The sequence below is a fragment of the Chinchilla lanigera genome, unplaced genomic scaffold (genome assembly GCF_000276665.1).
Source record: "Chinchilla lanigera isolate Chin_1 unplaced genomic scaffold, ChiLan1.0 scaffold00043, whole genome shotgun sequence".
In the NCBI taxonomy this organism is placed as follows: domain Eukaryota; kingdom Metazoa; phylum Chordata; class Mammalia; order Rodentia; family Chinchillidae; genus Chinchilla; species Chinchilla lanigera.
This window is the reverse complement of record NW_004955444.1, coordinates 10840441-10859496: the sequence shown is the minus strand read 5'-3', so window position 1 is coordinate 10859496 and position 19056 is coordinate 10840441. Positions and strand designations below refer to the sequence as shown.

General features: G+C 38.3%; 1 protein-coding gene across 3 annotated transcripts in view; it reads left to right on the top strand.

Annotated features, from left to right (window-relative positions):
- LOC102006622 (chromosome unknown open reading frame, human C8orf34) overlaps positions 1–19056 on the top strand; it is a gene marked incomplete in the record, with an annotated part of 371108 nt that overhangs the window by 212308 nt on the left and 139744 nt on the right. For all 3 annotated transcript variants that reach the window (XM_013518173.1, XM_013518172.1, XM_013518171.1), the window contains 1 exon segment: positions 11746–11881. In XM_013518173.1, the coding sequence (XP_013373627.1) occupies positions 11746–11881 (136 nt within the window).

Genomic DNA, 19056 nt, shown 5'->3' with positions numbered 1-19056 from the left:
TTATGAAAAGAAAAAAATGTAGTACTCTCAAAGTTTAAAAGTTTTAAATATAATATTCTTACAGTGCAGTCATTTTACTTATAAAGAAAGTTAGACACAAGAAGTGTCACCACTTTAACTACTGGGATGATAATTGTATCAGATTTTCTCAGCCAGATGGTCTACAGCTCCACTCTCGACTCATTCCTTACCTCAGATTCTTCCCTCTACTGCCTACCAGACAGCCATATGGGAATCTTGAAGACAGCACATGTTAAACGGAAGGTAGGATCCTTTCCTACACTCCTTGAAAGTGATAATGTGGAGAAACTTCAGATTTCACATTTAAACATTTGCTATATCCTATTGAAACTTCCTCTGAAATTACTTCCAAAATATTTCTTTCTCTTCTTACCTCTCCTCCCTTCTTCCAGGCTCTTAAAAATATACACATGAATGACAGATACAGACATCATCCTCCCATATTTCCTTGTTCATAATTTTTAAATTTTTCCAATGTCTACAATTATCAGATTATAAACATTTTACGGCCACACATATTATGCTACATATACTTCTAAGGTTATGAGCTAGTCATTACAAAAAATGAGAAAGATAAAGTTCCTATCATGAGGTTTCAGAAAAAAAATAAAATTTTAAAATAAGTAATGGATATGTGTGTCTGTACTTATATATGTATGCTAATGTTTAAGTATGTCATATGTGTATGTATGTGCATGTGTAAGTCAGATAATATTAAGTGTCTGCAGTTCATAGATGTTACATGAACCCTATGTGGAGAACCAGTTAATAAAAGAATATAGGCGATGCAGATCTTAGTCTTCTAGCCTCTATAATGCAGGAAAACATAGAATATATTAATGCTGCCAAATTTCAATTACTACTTCCAATGGATTAATATTGCCAGCAACTGGAGTATTTTTCTCATTTGTTTCCTGTAACTTTTAAAATATTTATTTCACTTTATTTTTTCTGGGATAGAGCTGATCACATTCTATCACATTTATCTATCTTCTTAATATGTACCCTCAATTTTACTAGACAGTTCACCTTCAAAAGATGAGACAAGTGTATTTTTAAAAATTACAAGCAGGTGATTTTTATGTAAAAATTTTACATACTTTTATTATTTCTCTACTTTTATTATTTTAATAATCATGGGATCGTTGGTTGAAAGAGTATTCCTGGTTGCCAATAAGAAATTTCTAGTTGACCTAAATATCTCCTTAATATCTTGAATTTGTATCTGCTTGTGATCAAAGAGAGCACATCTGGTATATGTATTAGTAGCCCTGGACTGGGTCCCTGGGGATTATGTTGGAGAACATTTTACTTGGGAAAAAGCACCAAATAAAGAAGAGAAGAAGAATGGATGGAATTGAGGAGCTAAGGAGTGGGAAAGGTAGAAAAAAGGAAGGAAGGGAAAGAGAAAGAAAGAAATGTTGAAAGAATCCTAGGCCAGAAGGCTGGACTCCAGATCCTCCAATAGACCGGGTATGACCACTCACCGTAAAAGGGTCCAAATATCAGAGAGATGAATAATGGTAAAACAGAATGGAAATTTACTTTAGCTTCATCGACACCAGGAAGATAGGAACTAGCACCTTAAATAATGTCTTTGTAATACTTCAGGTTTATGCAGGGGGATAACAAAGGCAGAGGTGAGGAAACTGCATAGTCAACAGTACTGGTCAGGCTGTGGTTCCGTTGGTCATTGTCTCAAGTCTGGTTATGTGTAGTCTTGTTGACTCTAGGGAGGTTAATACAGTTTGGGATTAGTTTTAGTTCTCATCATAGAGTGTTTGTTTGGAAACATGAATTGAGAAAAATTGGAAAGGAGAAATAACTCAGAGAGAAGAGCTAAGGGAGCAAAATATTGTCCTTGGGCAATGACTGGTTTTTCCTTCAGAAAGAAGAAAGTCTGTGCTATTTCAGTAAAGGCAAACTCTACCTTTTTCCGTTAGGTAATTTTTCTGGTTTCTGCTTGTTTGCTTTTTGGATGCCCCTGGGGACTAAACTGACATAATGCAGATTAACAGGAAAAATGTATACTGTTATTAGTGAACTAAACAACCATATGTGGTATGACTTTTGTCTAGCTGTTCTCCTTAAGACCTCATGCAGTCATAGGTGGGGCTTTTTCAGAGGTGGCTGGATCTAGAGTGTGTGCTGCTGGAATTGATTCAGGGTGCAATGCTAGGCTCAAGGACCCCATGGTTAAGGGTGTGAGTGCTGCTCTCCCTAAGCAGCCTGGATAAAATATAAATGAGAGAAACACTGAGGTTTTCCCTTGTTGCTTTACTACCTTCTTCCAGCTATGAACTGTTTCGCATCTGTGATGCCTGTCTGCCATGCCACCCTGCCTAGGATCCAGCCAATTATGGACTGAAATCTCTACAAACTGTGACCTAAATAAACCTTCCCTCCTTTTAACTTTGGATGTTGGATATTTTGTCCCAGCAATGGGAAGAATTATCTAAGACAGAATTTGGTGCCAGAGAAGAAGGGTTGTTGCTGTGAGTGTACCTGACCATGTGGTTTGGGAGCCTTTGGAGCTTGCTTGTGGGAAGGAGGAAGTGTTAGGAAGGGTTTGGAGATGCCAGCTGAAAACCCGAGGCTGTACTTGATGGGAGATTCTGGTCAGAGCTCAGAAGACCAGAATGATGATAGAAATTCTGCCAGTAATGACAAGGCTCTGGCGGTTTCTGCTAGGAAGAATGACTGCATTGGTTGTTGGACTTCAAACGATGTATGTTATGCCTTGGCAGAAAGTTTGTCTGAATTTTGCTCATGTCCGGAGACTGTTCCTGAGACTGAGGTTAAGGGAAGCAGACTAATGCCATACGTCTGAACTCCTTATCATAGAATGAGCTACATAGCTCTTCATATTAGAATAAAGAGTAAGTCAACATGCATCTCACTAGTAAGGCAGTTTTGTGTGCTTTGCGGCCCCCAAATTAAAACTGAGGATGAAACTTTAGGTTCATAGCACTACTGCCTCAAAAAAATCTTGCTTTACTTAAACAATCACTTTTTGCATATTCAATTTCCTTTTTCCCCCAGATACATCCTAAACCCATCATAGAATTATGAGAATGTATGAGAAGTATGGATTTGGACTAAATCATGTAGTGCAACGCTTCTACAACATTCTAAATCATATGCCATAAACAATTAGTTAGCTTCTGCTTTAAACTTTTCCAGAGCAAAGAGGTCCTATCTCCTAAATGACACTCTGTAGTATGTCTTTAAATAATCGTAAATGTTAACAAGTTGTTATACTGACCCAGAAATACATTTCCCTCACCTAAGACTCATTTTCTTCTCTAGAGTCAGAGAGGGACCTCTAATGTCTCTTCCATATGTCAAATCGTAAAATATTTGAAGGTTGTTATTGTGGAAATAAATGAAGATCTCCCATAGGAGAATAGAATAGTGTGGGAGTCAGCCATTATCACTTGGATTTGTCAGAGACTAAAAGACAGATGTGGGAATAGGAAATCTTTAAAGTGGGGAGGGGGCTTCAGATACATTCTGATTGGAAGTTGTTGCCATGGAGAGCATGGGGGTAGGTTAAGTAGAAGAACAAGAACAGATTATCTTATGTAATTGGGTTGAGGAACATATTTGCTCTTTTTTGTTAGGTCTGAGTTGGAAATCAAGATAAGAGAAGAAAAATTGGCCTTCATTAACCAAATTCTGAATATTTTGGGCTAAATCTTGTAGATGTTGTTGGTCAGTGTTCTAACATCATATATAGTCTGCCCAATGTCTTTTATATGTGTCCCTTTCTCTTCTCTTGTATTATTACCTCCCTTAAAGCTCCAGGGGCACCGTCAGTTAGTGTGCGGTACTTATATTATTATCTCTCTTGTAGGAGTTTGATCAAAGATTCAGATCTTCACTGCTTGATGATTGTCCACTCATCTTCACAATCTACATCCCAAGATCTTTTTCATCATTTTTGTCGTATCATCATTTTGGCTGTATGAAAATATTTAAGACTCTGGATTGGGTTCAGTGTACCACCATCAGTACTTTTATGACAAAAACAAGCAAAATTAAAAATCCACTTAAGAAGCTCCAGAACCAAAGCCTCAGTTGTCCAGCCCAGGCTAAAAGAACAATTCTCACAGATCATAAGGGCCAAGCTTACATAATCAAGTGCTTTTTTTTCCTTAAAGCAATGTGTAGACTTTTCTACCTCGCCTATTTCATTGATGCTAGTACAGCAAGAAGTACTGGTAATGGCACAGATTCTACCATGACTAGTGAACAAGAAATCTAGAGCAATGTAATTATTCATTACTACGCTGGCCAACAAATTGGGACAGATGTGTAATGTGGTATCACTTGTAATTTCTGCAGGAGTTAGTGACATGTGTCTTATAGTCTTTCATTTGTTTGCGTAAACAATGAATCAGTAATTCCCCCAGAGATGTTAAATAATCAAGGTGACCTTGTTTTAGAGCATGCATCTGAGTTGAAGTCCCCAGCTCTAATGGGTTATAGAATTAGTGTGTTTGTGCACAGATAAGATTTGTAATACTATTCTTGAAGTGCATGAGACATTAGTATAAGGCAAAGAGGACTAGCCATCCATGCTGTAGAGGAAATTGTATTTGATATGAATACATGGAGATCCAGGAAAACAGGAATTGTTTAATACCCAAGGTTGGAGCTAAGGCTTTTCATTAGCTGAATTGCACATTTCATTCTCATTAATTTCTCCACGTGGCAAGTAATTGGTTTGTCCTTCTGTGAAGGTTGTTGAATTTAACTTTGGTTTCTTTAGATTCCAATGAGTCGATTGTATTAATTTGTTCTTTTGCTGTAATAAATTGGCATCAGCAAAGTCACAGGTTGATTGGTTTATGGGTACTTTTCCATGCATGTGCAAGTGGGAATGCCATCAGCTGTGTTTCCATCAGCTATATCTTGTCTGAGAGTGGAATTTTCCATAGGTTTTTTTCTCATCACAGGCTAGTAAGAGATGGTGTCCAGCAATCATTGAGCTTGAAGAATACTATTTGGAATACTCTGAGATTGATTTCAAAGCATGATTATATTCTGATCTAACAATTTTAGTAAGAATGGTATGAAAAAGGAAGCAAGCCATTATTAATGGATGAAAATCAGGAATGTATAGAACATGAGAATGATTGTAATTAAAACATATTAAAAACAAAACAGAACTTAGGCATCTTGATCCAATATTTTGTTCAGAAGTTGTTCCCTGGGTTGACTTATTCTGCAGGTCTTGAGCCAACTACATACTGTGAATATCAACTTCTTCCTGAGAATCCTCAGGGTGATGTCTTGCCAATTTTGTTCATTCTGGTTTTTTAGTTGTGAAATGGAAACCCCAGGATCAACTGCAGTTAGTTGCCTATTTGTTAACAATGTCTTATGAAATTCCTTCCAGTGAGGTCTAAGAATAGTTTTTATATCTTTTAAGAAATGAAATCTCTAGTTACATATTGTGAAGAGGTTGCTCAAGGCATTTTTTAGGAATAAAACCTTATTATTAGTATGAATCTCTTGCAATATTTGCTATGTTGGCATATAACAGGGTAGAGTATAGCATCATAGCTAAAATCCTGAAGCACATAGGTCTCCTAGTTACCAAATAATAGGAGAAAAAAATAATTTGACCCAAAGTATAGACCATGGGTTTTTTTATAGTTTCATCTTTTCCATTTATTTAATTTTTTTTTTTGACCTTTAATAGTATGTTTGTAGCACATTATGATTACATTCACTGTAGGGGATTGGTACATGTGCCTAACACATTTTAACTCCCTTCTTCCTCTACCCATTTTACTTTTCCAGCTTTAGATTCACCTATTTATCTTACAAAACCTTATAAAGTTAATTATCATATATACAAATTGAAAACTAGACCAATAGGCCAGAGAACATACAAAACTTGTAAGACAATTATACTAAGTCAAGGCACACTTTTACATACGTTGTTTGTACAGGATATAATGGGTTTTTCTTCCTCTTTTTTCCTATTACCTGATATATATATATACCCTGATATATTGGCAAGTAATTGGTTCATCATCTTATGAAGGTTGTTGATCTTTGGTAAGCCTTAGATTTCCATGAGTAGATTGTACTAATTTTTTTATTTTACTGTAATAAATTGGCACCAGCAAAGTCACTGGTTGACTGGCTTATATAATTTGAGGTTATATTATTGTATATATATATATATATATATATATATATATATTATATATAATTGAGTTTTTCATATAATAGAAACCAAGAGATATTTGAACCTGTGTGTCTGAATTACTTCATTTAACATTATGGTCTCAGTTGAACTCCAATAGGAATTTGTCCTTTTGTGAATAGATAGGGTCTTAACTTGGTGAAGACTGTTTGGCAAAAAGATCTTTTAGAACATTGTCTTTACTTTCCATGTTATTTTCTTAGGAACCTTCATCTTTATAATTGCTACCTCCTTTTGAAGTAGGAGTACATCTAAAATTGTCTTATACATTTATACGTAGTACTTCTAATGGGAGATTCCAAGAGAGTACAGAAACCTTTTATTTCCAAAGCACCCGTAAGATTTTCTCTCCCTCTCCGTCTTTCTCTGCCGTACTCTCTCCTTCCCTCCCTCTCTGTCTTTGGCCAATTGAGAAATCAAAAAGTGCAATAGTTCTGAAAGCAGGGCTGGTTTCACCTTGGGTGGAATGCTATATTCAACAGGTGGCTTGGAGAGGGGCAAGGGAAATTCTCTTTGTCACTACTTTTGATGGGTCTCTGAAATAAACGGACAATAGAAATACTCACAGGGGTAAAAGGCATACAAGTTTATTAATGCGTGTAAGAGCATAGGGAGCCCTTCCCGATCATCACTGCACCCCAGGAACTTTATATTTGTAATCTCATGGAAAAGTTATTGGAATTGTAGAGTTAATTCCAATCTACAACTTCCAGTGCAACCCATGGCGAGAATAAAGACACTAAAGCATATCTGTAGTTGTGGGGAGCGAAGGGGTCCTAAGTCCAGCCACAGTGATGGCTATCCAGAATAAAGGCCTCGACCCAGGGCCAAACCTGGTTTCATTAATTCATGAAGAAAGGAGTGGCTTGAGGAAGAGTGACTGTGAGAATAGCAGGAAGTAGGTGAGTGCCATGAGCTGGGCTAGCGAGGAGGCCTGAAATCACCTCTCCAATAAGCAGAGAGAAGGATCTGCAGAAAGAGTAATCTGCATCACACCGTTGAGGTAGTATCTAATGTTTTGGGGTCGGTGCTTCAGCTCTGATGTGTAATCATTCAAGCCGCAGGATGTCATAGCCTCTATCTCGAGGCTGATCCCAGCCAACAGAGTGGAGCATGGGAGCAATAGAGGTCCGGGGAAACACTGCCTGCCATCTTTAAAGACTACCATCACACCTCAGCTAGACCAGTCTACATTGCTTAAAGCCAGTTGAAGAGAGAAGGAAAAGTCCTAGCCAGCTCTTTACATGTTAATACATGGAAATAGGGTCAGGCTCAGCAAAAATGGAGACAACTGCTCCTCCTTTAAGAAGAGTTGCCCAGTGGTCCTCCACAGAGGAGTAGCACATGAGGTGATTACCCAATAATTCCCTGAGTTTTGGAAGTTTATAAATCCTTCTTCATATGCAAAAGGGAGATGGAAGGATGGAAGCAGTATTGAGGGGTCGGACCTGATATTTTTAGAAGTTGAATGGACTCAAGGAATAGGCAATGTCCTGAGACTAAATCTTTCTGGCCTCCAGGTGTGGTGTTTGACTTTCAGTTTCTTTTCTATGGTTAAATTTCTCAGTTAATGAGATTTCCCAATTGCATTCCTTCCGGGAATGAGCTATCTTTTGTTTAGATATGGGAACTTTAAAGAAAGCCCCTCCTTGTGTTTCCAAACAAAACAGAATAAAAGTTCATCAACAGACAAGGAGTGGGGCAGGCCAGAGGGACCTTAACCCTGAGACGTCTCTATCTCAGCATGACAGATACCGCACACGGGTAGTATCATTTCCTGAGACCCAACAGTTAACATAGCCTATTTATTGGTCTCCAGTTTAAAGTTTAAATGGTCTGTCACCAAATAATAACTAGGTCAAGATTTTCCATAGCAATTCTTAAAAATAAACAACAAAAAAGGCCGAGTGAAGTTCAGAAAATTCTTTAACTGAGATTTTAAAAACACGATGAAGTTTTCGAGGTAGAAAGGAGGCCCAACCTCCTCCCAATCTCCCCCGCCAATGCCATAAGGGCCCATGACCAGACTTGTGGCTGTCATGCTCTTTTTCTGCCTCAGGCACTGCTGCTGGTAAGCGACAAAAAGAATTGTACCTAATGACAAAGATTTAGTAGGCACCCAAGCCCATCGCTGATATTCTCCAGGGTCCTTTTAACTGCAGGGGTCCATGATTAACAACAGTTGCTCTTGGAGATGCCAAAATAGTCACAGCAGCCGTGGTCTGTGGTCCCACCAATTGCACAGGAGCCCAGGAACTGCCTGCCCAGCTTTTATCATGACAACTGAGGTACTCATAGGTGTCCTGTATCTGTTGCAGAAGATATGGGCTCTGGCTGCAACAGCCTTGCAAACAGGCGTATCCCAGCCGGCTCTACATTATGGCTGCTTTGGATGGCTCCTCCTCCCTGACACTTTTTCAAGTCCTCAATTAGGTCCACAAAATGTGAGAAACTGCACTTGCATGGTCTGCTCGTCATCCAAATAGGCAGTGCTCACAGCATGCGGCCTGTGCCACAGATAGGTCCTAGCAGAGGTCTCACTTGAGTGCTCCTACTCACCTCCGTGATTGTTTGTCAGGCAGGGTGGGCTGAGCAGCCTGCATCACAAGGAACTGACACCAGCAGGGGCTGCTAACCCTTAAGAGTTGGGATGCCACAGCTACAGCAGCATGGAGAGTGAAGACCTGGAGGCATGTGCCACCAGCCCAGACAGGGCCCTGGGTGAAGAGGATGGAAGCCAGGGACAGAGGCAGCCCAGGCCTCTAGCAAAGGTTAGGGCAGAAGACAAGCTGAGGGGAAGCCGGAAGCCCAAAGCTGCTACTGGAGATGGGCAGAAGCCCGAGGTCTGACATCTGAGGCCGCTGGTGAAGACAGATGAGATAAAAGCTGAGATCTGAGGTCAGCAGCAGCACTGTGCCCCAGAGAGGCTGTAAATGTTGCCTGTGGGGTTCCTGAAACCTCAGAGGAACCTATAAGCTTCTGCTGTGGGTGGAGCTAAGAGCGAAACAGTTCATTTTGTACAAACCCAAAGCTTTTGTCTCACAAAGTTGAGGAATAAAAATCAGAGACAAAAGGATGAATTTAGGAGAGTGCTTACTAAATTATTAAGAAGGTAAAATCTCTTGCTGGCTGTCCACGGTAAGGGGATTCCGGAACTAAGATTAACAATGTGCTCTCTTTGTCTGAGCCTTCTAGAAATAAGCAGTGTAGGGACTTGTTTTCAGCAGGTACAGATGTAGGTTTTAGGGTTTGAAGGAAGCCAACTTCAAAGGAAAGAAAACCAGTTACTTGTATTTTATTTGTTTAGGTTTAGGTCTTTATCTCCTTTCTTATTTTAACTTCTACTCTTCTTAGGTTATTTAACTTTGCATTTTTAAGCTTACCTAGTTGCATGGCTTGAACTATCTCTTAATTGAGTATGTGTGACATTCTCTGTGCATTCAGCTGACTCAGTCTTAGGCCTGTCCCTGTTCTAATAGTGGTGGCCAGAAGCTACCAGGGGCTATAACACCAAGAACTACAATTCCAAGAGCAGTAGCACTAAGAGCTCTGAGGTATTAGCACTTAAGTCTCAGAACTGTGGCACCAAGGGCTTAGAATCACTGACACTCAAAGTCAGGACCACCAATCTCAAAGGAGTAGCATTTTGGAGATGAACGATTTCCTTCTGAATTGGACAAAAAGAACCCTCATGATTGGTTACAGTTCCATTTTCCTGGTAGAAGCAGCAGAGTGGCAAATAATCAGGATTTACAGTAGTAAATAGAAATAAGAGACTAACAGAATCTTGTGAATGGTTAATTGCTACATAGAAATTGTTGTATGTCTCAGGCAGTAATAGTATGTGTGTTCCCCAGGAACCATCAGATCAAGAAAAAAGCCAATAACTAATTCAGGAAAACAAAGGGTCACGAAGTGGCAGCTGTGCTACTAACGCAAGGGACTTGGTTAAGTCTTTGCAACCAGGTCAAGACAATGAGTGTTTGATGCCTCTCATGAAGCTGAGTTAAAACTCTAAGGGCTCCTCCAGATTGCTTATGCACAAATAGACAAAATGACTTTTATTCAAGGTTGCATATGGGAAGAATCTCTTGACCAGCTTTCTTCAGATAATGGAACCATTCATATTTTAGACTAAGAGCTGTCATTGTCTAAGGAAAATGTGACACTCCTTATTTGTAATATCCAGTCAAACCTAGGATCTTTTTCCATAGTTTTGTGGGACATCTAGCGCCCATTGCAACTTTTACCTTATCAAAAGAGAATGATTTATTACTTGCGCAGATTATGCCATTGCTATTAATAATGAATTGTATTTAGCAAAATCACAATTTATCTTTTGAAATATATATATATATATATTAGCAAGTAAATGGATGGAGTACTTTTACTAGCTTTTATGTTCCTCACATGAAAAAGTAGGTTATGTAGCTCTGGTATCAGAACTGAATCACCAGGAAATTTAGAACTATAACAGTGCAATACAGAGGGTTTTGTTGCGCAGTGTATAGCCACGCTGCCGGCCACTGGAAAGCCAATATTTGGGAGATGAGGGTTGCGAGTAGGAAATCAGGTTTATGTAAGGGCTGACACCATGAAAGATGGAGAGGAGACTTCTGTCCTTGGACTCTATCTTCAAGAACTCGAGGATGCCACGGAGGGGGAAATAGGTGCAGAGAGGCAACTGGCAGAAAGGTAGAATGCTGAGTGAGAAATTCGCCATCCAAGGCATACGTCTCCTTTATTCCTGGCCACCCTCACGACGCTAGTTCCTGTGCTCTCTTCAAACAGAAGTTACTGTTCTGCAAGATGAACCTCATGTCAACTTATGTACACAGCACTAAAGACGAGGTTCTGAAGATCACCTGATTTCCTGGGTTCTAAACACATAAAGAACATTATTTAGCAATTAACATCCTAATTATTTAGACCCTGCTTTTCTTTAGAATTTAAAATGCCAAGGTGAAAAAGAAGAGACATAATTCTTGCAGAAGGGATGGAGGGGGCATTGTAAATGAACAAAAGAAAGAGAAGCAAAAGTAAATCTGCTAAGGACAACTCCCAAACAAGTATCCAGTTATGGTTTCAGGTATATTCTGATTGGAGAGTTCTGGATAGGCGAGCTGGAAGCAGGCTAAGTAGAAGTGGAAGATTTATACCATTGCCTTTAGAGAATATTTGGCTTTTTCTGGTTGGTTTTTAGCTGGAAGAAAAGCGTAGAACATGGAAGCTGGGACTCATGGGTCAAGGCCTGATCATTTTGGGCTAATTTCTTATAGCAGGTTATGGACCCGTGTTCTGTTTTCATATATGTTCTCCTATAAATCTCATGTAATTTCTTTCCAACTACATCTCAAAATGATTTGAAAAAGTAATTCAGATATGAGGTTATATTTTTAAAGAAAGGAGATTATGTTTTGCCTAACAAACTACTGAAAACCTATGTCCTTCTTTAATTTTCTAGACTTAATTTTTTTCTCTGATTCTTTGTCTTGTTGCAGAAGATCTTGATGATTTAAGAATGGAGGGAGTAACTACCCTGGTACCTTCCGGGAGCAAATTCAACCCAGGCCGTCCTGCTCATCCTACTGAGCCTCAGGCCAAGGTCACACTGAATATCTGTTCAAGGTGTGCCAGGTAAAACACATAATAGATATACTATCCATAAACATGGTCTTGACTTTTTTTATCTAAGATTTTGATGCAAATAGTATACTACTCTCCGTTAGGGAAATCTTTCCCTTCTAATTATTATTTTGTGCTAACATTGGTAAGGGAGGTAGTTATGTACTTTATCCTTGTACTCAACACCGCTCAGAGCAACAATGAATCAAAGACGTTAGATTGTCTTCACTTCACAGCGTGACACTATTTTAAGTCTTTTCTTTCTCTGAATTTCATTTGCTGTCTGCCCTTCTTTTCCCTTTCAAAAGAAGATTCAAAGGGCTCTGAATGTTCAAAGACACTTTTAAGCATCTGCATAATGAAGAGTTTGCCCAGGTACAGTTTAAGATCTGATATTATTGGCCTTTTAACATGCCCCTCATCCTGTTCACCTCCTGGAAAGAATTTAATCAGCTTGATGCTTTTCAGTTTTGGCAGCTGGAAGCAATCTTTGCATATAGTATATGTGGCCAAAGAAGTAGCTTCTAGTTACTGCCAAATCAGTTCCCACTGCTGGTCTAGCAGAAATTCATCAAATAGCTTGAATTCATTCTTTTGTGGGAACTAAATCTGATTTGCAAAGAGACTTTAAGTCTCTTTAAATGATAAAACAAGCCTTCTAACCCTTATGTAAATGGTTCAGATTAGCAAGAACAATGTCTTGGCTGACCAATTTTATCTCCTTTTCTTTATGTCTAGCTGTTCTATTGTACTGTTTGAGAGGGGATTAGCCGCTTGGTAACAGGGAGGGGTAAAGTGTAGGGAAATCAAATCAGATTTTTGTAGCTTTTCCTATTTTGCTTTACCCTTTTGGAATTTTTATCTTAATTGTCTTTGGCTTACTAAAATAGAAAGGAGATCCTTCAGAAAATTAGAGGATATTACTGGAGGCCATAAAAAAATGCCTTAACACAGTGAAAATACCAGTGGAATCACTGCTTCAGACAAAGTCTACCTAATGAATATGAGTTTTTTTTTTTTTAATTAGAACTGTGAAGGAAACTTCTAATATTTAAGTGATAATATTTAGGCATTCTGAGTGTACATGATCATGTGTGGAAGTTATTTGACATTTTGATTTAAACTTGTAGAGTTTATTTGTGCATTTACAGTTTGACTAGACAGAGGTTGGTGCTTGGTCTTTCATATTGTGTGTAAAAGATTGAGATATGGTATACTTGTTTTTTTTTCAGAAGGAAAAGCCTATAAAAATAATATCTTACTGAACTACTGAGGATTTGAATTGGGAATTGATAAACACATACTTGCTCCTAAATTGTCATTTGCCTTGCCAAAGATAGAATTATGTTACAAAGCTGGGCATGGTGGTGCATGCCTGTTATCCCAGCACTGGGGAGGCTGTGGCAGGAGGGTCACTGTGAGTTCCAGGCCAGCCTGGGCTACAAAGTCAAACTGCATAGCAAGATCCTGTCTCAAAAAGGAAAAAAAAATTATGTTGTAAATTACAAAGCACCTGCATTAGAGGTGAGTCCTTTTGGTGGAGAATAAGACAAGGTAATTTCAAAGAGAAAAGATCACAACATTTTTTCAAAGAAATGTGAGAAACAGTGTGGAAGAAGACATTAAGCTGTTTATTTTAGAGTAACCACTGTAGTTATAACTTAGAATGGAATTAAAAACTAATATTGATTGTGAAGACCTACGAAGAAGCTGAGATTTTGAAACACAGCACATTAGTCTGCTGATTTTATGTATGCTAGCAGAAGACATAGATTCCTGGGGTGGAGACTTTATTGGTCATAAGAATGCCAACAGCCATTATATGAACATCCTGGATGATTTCCTGAGTCACAGTTCTCAGAGTGACGCAAATAGAGGAGTAGATTGCATTATGCGAGGAACAGGAAGCCTAGGAGAACTGAATGTTTTATAATAGGTAGTTAGCGTGCTTGCTTGTTGCTGTAGTGGTGCCTTCATCCCCCTTGCAAGGTTGTTTGCTATAAAAACGTAACTGAATAGATTTTCTGAAACAAAGACCGCCAATATCTCTAATTGGGGTGGACTGCTTTGTGATGTGTTGATACTGTTGTCAATGCTTGTCGTCTTTAATTTTCCAACACCACTTTATGACACTGCCTTCCCTCTCTTAGTTGCAAGTAAGGCATTTACAACTGTGAGAACTCTACATTGTAAGCCAGGCCTAATTGGCATCACAGGCAGAAAGTCATACATTGGAGAATGGGCATAGTTTCTAATAGTTTTGTGTGCCCAGATTTGAATTAGTTTATCTGGGCTGTTATAGCATGATTCAATAACTGAGTGGCTTATAAGTGACAAATATTTTTTTTTTTTTGGTTTTTCTCCGGTACCGGGAACCGAACTCACGACCTTGCGCTTGCCAGGCAGGCGCTTTTGCCGCTGAGCTAAATCCCCAGCCCCTACAAATATTTATTTCTTACAGTCTGGTTCTTTATACTCTCAGTCTAAAGTTTGGAGGCATTGATTTATAACTTCTGATTTGTAGAAAGGGGAAGACTTTGCTTTTGTCATCTGAGGTTTCCAAACCTGACTTGATATAAACAAACTGACAATATGCAGGTTAACAGAGAAGATGTGTCAATTTATTATGTGCATAGGACATCCCAGAAAAAAAGTGTGAAGACCCCCAAACCCTGTAAAGTTTAGAATCCTGTATTCCTTAGTCTCAGGAAAGAGGAAGGAGAGATATATTCAGTTTAAGGGAGAGGAAATGACTTTTGGGAAAGAAAAATAGGCAATGAGAAAAATAAGTGATATTTGTGATGACATTTTTCTGGGTACAGTTTCCTCCCGTGGACTTTTAAGGATTTCCATTGTACTTTCCTATGAGGAGTTCCTTTTTCCTGGTTGATGAAACTCCCCAAGAGAAGGCCAGAGACAGTTGGGTTTCTTCTGGAGGACCTGTCTCTAGGCAGTTATGGGAGCTCAGAGACAGCCTTCTGCAACATTCGTTGTTCTCTAAGTGCCTTTGCTTCAAGGTAATCAATATGCACAAACCGCATATTTTAGAATGAGATGTCCTAGGCTCTTTCAGCTCCAGCTGATGCACAGGGAAGATCTGGGCTGGAGGAATGAAGGTGAAGAAATCTGGCCAGAACACTGGGAGAAGAATCCAGTGCCAAGCAGAGAAGGCAAGATCCTAGTCTCTCTGGTGCTGGATTAAAGGGAAGGGTTTAAGGGTGCAGTCCTCAAGGGTGAGGTAATTCCTTAGAGTTCAGATAGAGCAAGCAAGCAAAAAATGCAGTGCTAGAGACCAACCAAGGTGGGGCAAGGGACTTCATTCTCTCTTTGTGGGCATCAAAGAAACATATGGGATGAAATTTTAATTCCAAAGTTTATTGGATTAGGAACAATGTGGTGCTGATGGATTAAAAAAAAGTTGAGGATAATTATTGTTAAATTATATCAATTTTCTCACTAATGCATTTCAGGATGTTACAGCAAAAGTAGAGTAGAAATACAATGGTTTGTAGTCTAACTTAAGGCATCTAATGTCCACACTGTAAATTACTTACTGTGCCAATCATGGAAAAATTATACAAGGATTCAGAAAAGCTGGTTTCTTCACTCTGAGGTAGAATTGATGTAATCGAGATAACTTCCAAAGGGGACTGGGAAGTCTGGGTAGGAAGCTCTGTGCAGAGGTAACTATGAGTCCTCAAGTGTAGGGCTCTGAAGAGACGGTTCTCTTGTCTTTCACTCAGTGGGATAATTACCATGTAAACACTGCAGCAATTTGAAATGCTGTGGGTTTTTCCCCCTCATCTTTTCAAGTGCTAAGCCACTGAAGGGAGAACAGCATTACTTGTCTGACACAGGGAACTTTCCCCCCTGCTTAGACTTCTACACTGGCCAGGGAAGAAAATCACTGTGCATATTCTTGAAATTCTGTGTTCAGTAAAACAGAAATAGTATAAAGTAGCAATATTTTTGCTTATTTATTTGTTTGTTGTTTTCTAGAGTTTCAAGGTTGTAAAAATATTTGTTTCCCACAGAACTATATTTTTTCCCATAGAAGGTGATATGTAATGAGTTCAATGGATATGTTGTGATCTTAATAGTACCACTATGCCCTTTAAAATTTGCTCTTTTAGTAATTGCAAACTATTATGCATTATTATTTATTTTAGTTGTTGTTTGGTGTGATGTAATTAAAACTTATTTCTCCTAACTGAAATGTTATCCTTTTTGATCAATATGTCCCTACTCCCCATGCGTTTCCCGACACCTTACATCATTCTACGCTCAGCTTCTCTGTGTTTTACTTTTTAAAGATTTCACATATTCATAAGATCATACTATATTTGTCTTTCTGAGTCTAGTTTATTTCACTTAGTGTAATGTCCTTAAGTTTCTTCCATATTGTTATTAATGAGAGAATTTCCTTCTTTTTATTAAAGATTAAATAGTAATTTATGCATACACCATATTTTCATCATCCTTTCTTTTCGTTTTGTTTTGTTTTTGTTTTTTTGTTTTTTTTCACCGGTACCAGGAACCGAACTCACGACCTTGCGCTTGCCAGGCAGGCGCTTATGCCGCTGAGCTAAATCCCCAGCCCCCATCCTTTCTTTTCATGAGGTTGAAAACCTAAGTTGTTTCCTTTCTTGGCTATTATGTATAATACTTCCATGAACATGCAAGTACAGATATCTCTTTGGCATATTAATTTCAATTCTAAATCAGCACGGCAGAGCAAACAATAGAATGAAGAGACCTTCTTCGGATTGGGAAACAATATTTACAAATGTACATTTGAGAAGGAGCTAATATCCAAAATATACAAGGAATTTTAACACAAGCCCAATTGAAAAATTGGCAAAGGATCTGAATGGATACTTCTCTAAAGAAGACATGGAAAAGGTCAATAAATATACAGAAAAAACTTTATCACTAGTCATCAAGGAAGTGCAAACTGACACCACAGGAAGTGTCACTTCATACCTGTTAGAGAGGCTGGGGATTTAGCTCAGCGGCACAGCGCCTGCCTGGCAAGCACAAGGTCGTGAGTTCAATTCCTGGTACGGGAAAAAAAAAAAAATCATACCTGTTAGAGTGAGAGTGATCTGGAAGATGAGAGCTATATGTGGGCAGAAGAGGAGAAAGAAGAACTCTTGGATAATATTGGTGGAGATGTACAATAATACAGCCTTTATGGAAACAGTATGGAGTTTCCTTAGAAAACTAAAACTAACCTGGCATGGTGTGCATGCCTGTTATCCCAGCATTCTGGGAGACTGAGGCAGGAGGACTGGAACTTTGAGCCCAGGCTGGGAAAGTTAGGAAGACCCTGTCTCGAAATAAAATCAAAAAGGGCTGGATGTAGATCAGTCCAAAGGCCCTGGTTTCAAACCCCAGTATTACACACACACACACACACACACACACACACACACACACAAAGCCAAGCAAGCAAAACAATCCCCTAAAACTAGAATATATACAAAGGGACTGAAATCATTATGACAGTGAAATATCTAAACTGAGCTCCTTTTACTCAGAAACTGAGTGGTACATATGGTCAGTAAACAGGTTGATGCATTCTCCTGCCCTTGAGGAAGGGATTGGAAACATAACTACTGGAGATACCTTTACTTTTTGAGACATTAGGAAGAGAAGGATTCAGCTCACATCTGTAAACTGCTATATGCAATAGAGGCATTAAAAGGTGAAAAATGTGAAAGAATTTGTTGATTAGTATAGTTATAAGAAATAAAATGTTGCTAGCTTATTTTTCATAAATATTTCATACAGTGTTAGAAATATACAAATGTATTTTCAGACTGAAAATCATCCTAGGGTAGTGGTACTCATATCTTTTCGCAGGTCTAGTCTGGTGTGAACATTGTTATAATTTGTGTGATTTAAACAGACAAGACATCATATGACAAGTGAAAATTTAAAAAAAAAAATTTAATCCAAAACATCTCACTCTTTCCCCTCTGATCAAAAGGGAAAGAGAGCATTATAAAATAACAACTTTTAGTAAATAAAGTATTATCCATACATTATAGTAGTAACCTTATAATTGGTAATGTTATTTGTTGTAGGTTAAGTTTTTAGTATAGTCAGTGAGTGTCTTGACTTTTACAAGAGTCCACAAATTTAGTTACAAGTGTTTGAATAATATCAGCAAAACAAGTTTCCTTAGTAGTCACACTAAGTAAGATGAACTAAAAGTAAATTTTTTAGGTGAATAACACAGATTGCCAGCACAGTCATTATCAGCAAAATTGATGTTTTGAAAAAAAAAATAGTTTTGGAAAATTTTAAATTTTACTTTACAATTCTCTATCAAATGTCCTGAATTTTTGTCTTAATGTAGTAGAGATCCCAATAATAAGCAGAGAAATGCTGACACCAAGGCACCAAATTCCTATTTCAGGGAAGTGTCTAAGCCATTTTTCTGGAAAGACCACCCATTAGTTCTGTTACCCACAGCCATTCTTAGGAATTAAGTCTTGTTTTGTGAACTTATGCCAGGGCATTCCGGGTGGTAAGATGCTGTTTGCTTTTGATGGTGCAAGTGTTTACATTCCTTCATGCTTAACATCAATGGTGCACACAGAAAGCGGGGTGGATGGCTGAGACCCTTATAAAAGAAATTGGATTATAGTGCACATACAATGATACTGGCTCAGACACTACAATATAAGTCCAAAGAGAATTTTGTTTCCAAATGGCCTGCTGGTTTTTAAAAACTGATTTGCTTCATGCCATTCAACCAAACGTTGCTCATTTCTCTTGAATATCATGTTAATAAACTTTTAAATCTAGTTATAATTTGACTTGATAAAACAGACATAGGTCATTCTTAATGGTAGCATGTTGATGAAATGATGAATGTCAATCCTGTGTGAACTAATTTCAAAATGTCCATGTTAGGGAGGATTAGTTGACTAAAAATACCTATGTGATTAATCACCTATTTATTCAGTTTATTTTTATATGCTTTTTTGTTCCAACTACTTTTGTTTCTTTCTGTTATACTAGGGACTGAATCCAGGACCTTTACACTGAGCTATATCCTTAGCCCTCTTATTTTCAGTTTTCATTTAGAGACAGGGTCTTCCTAAGTCATTAAGTTGTCCAGACTGTGTTAAATGTGCAATTTAGAGTGCTGAGATTACAGATGTGCGTCCCCAGAC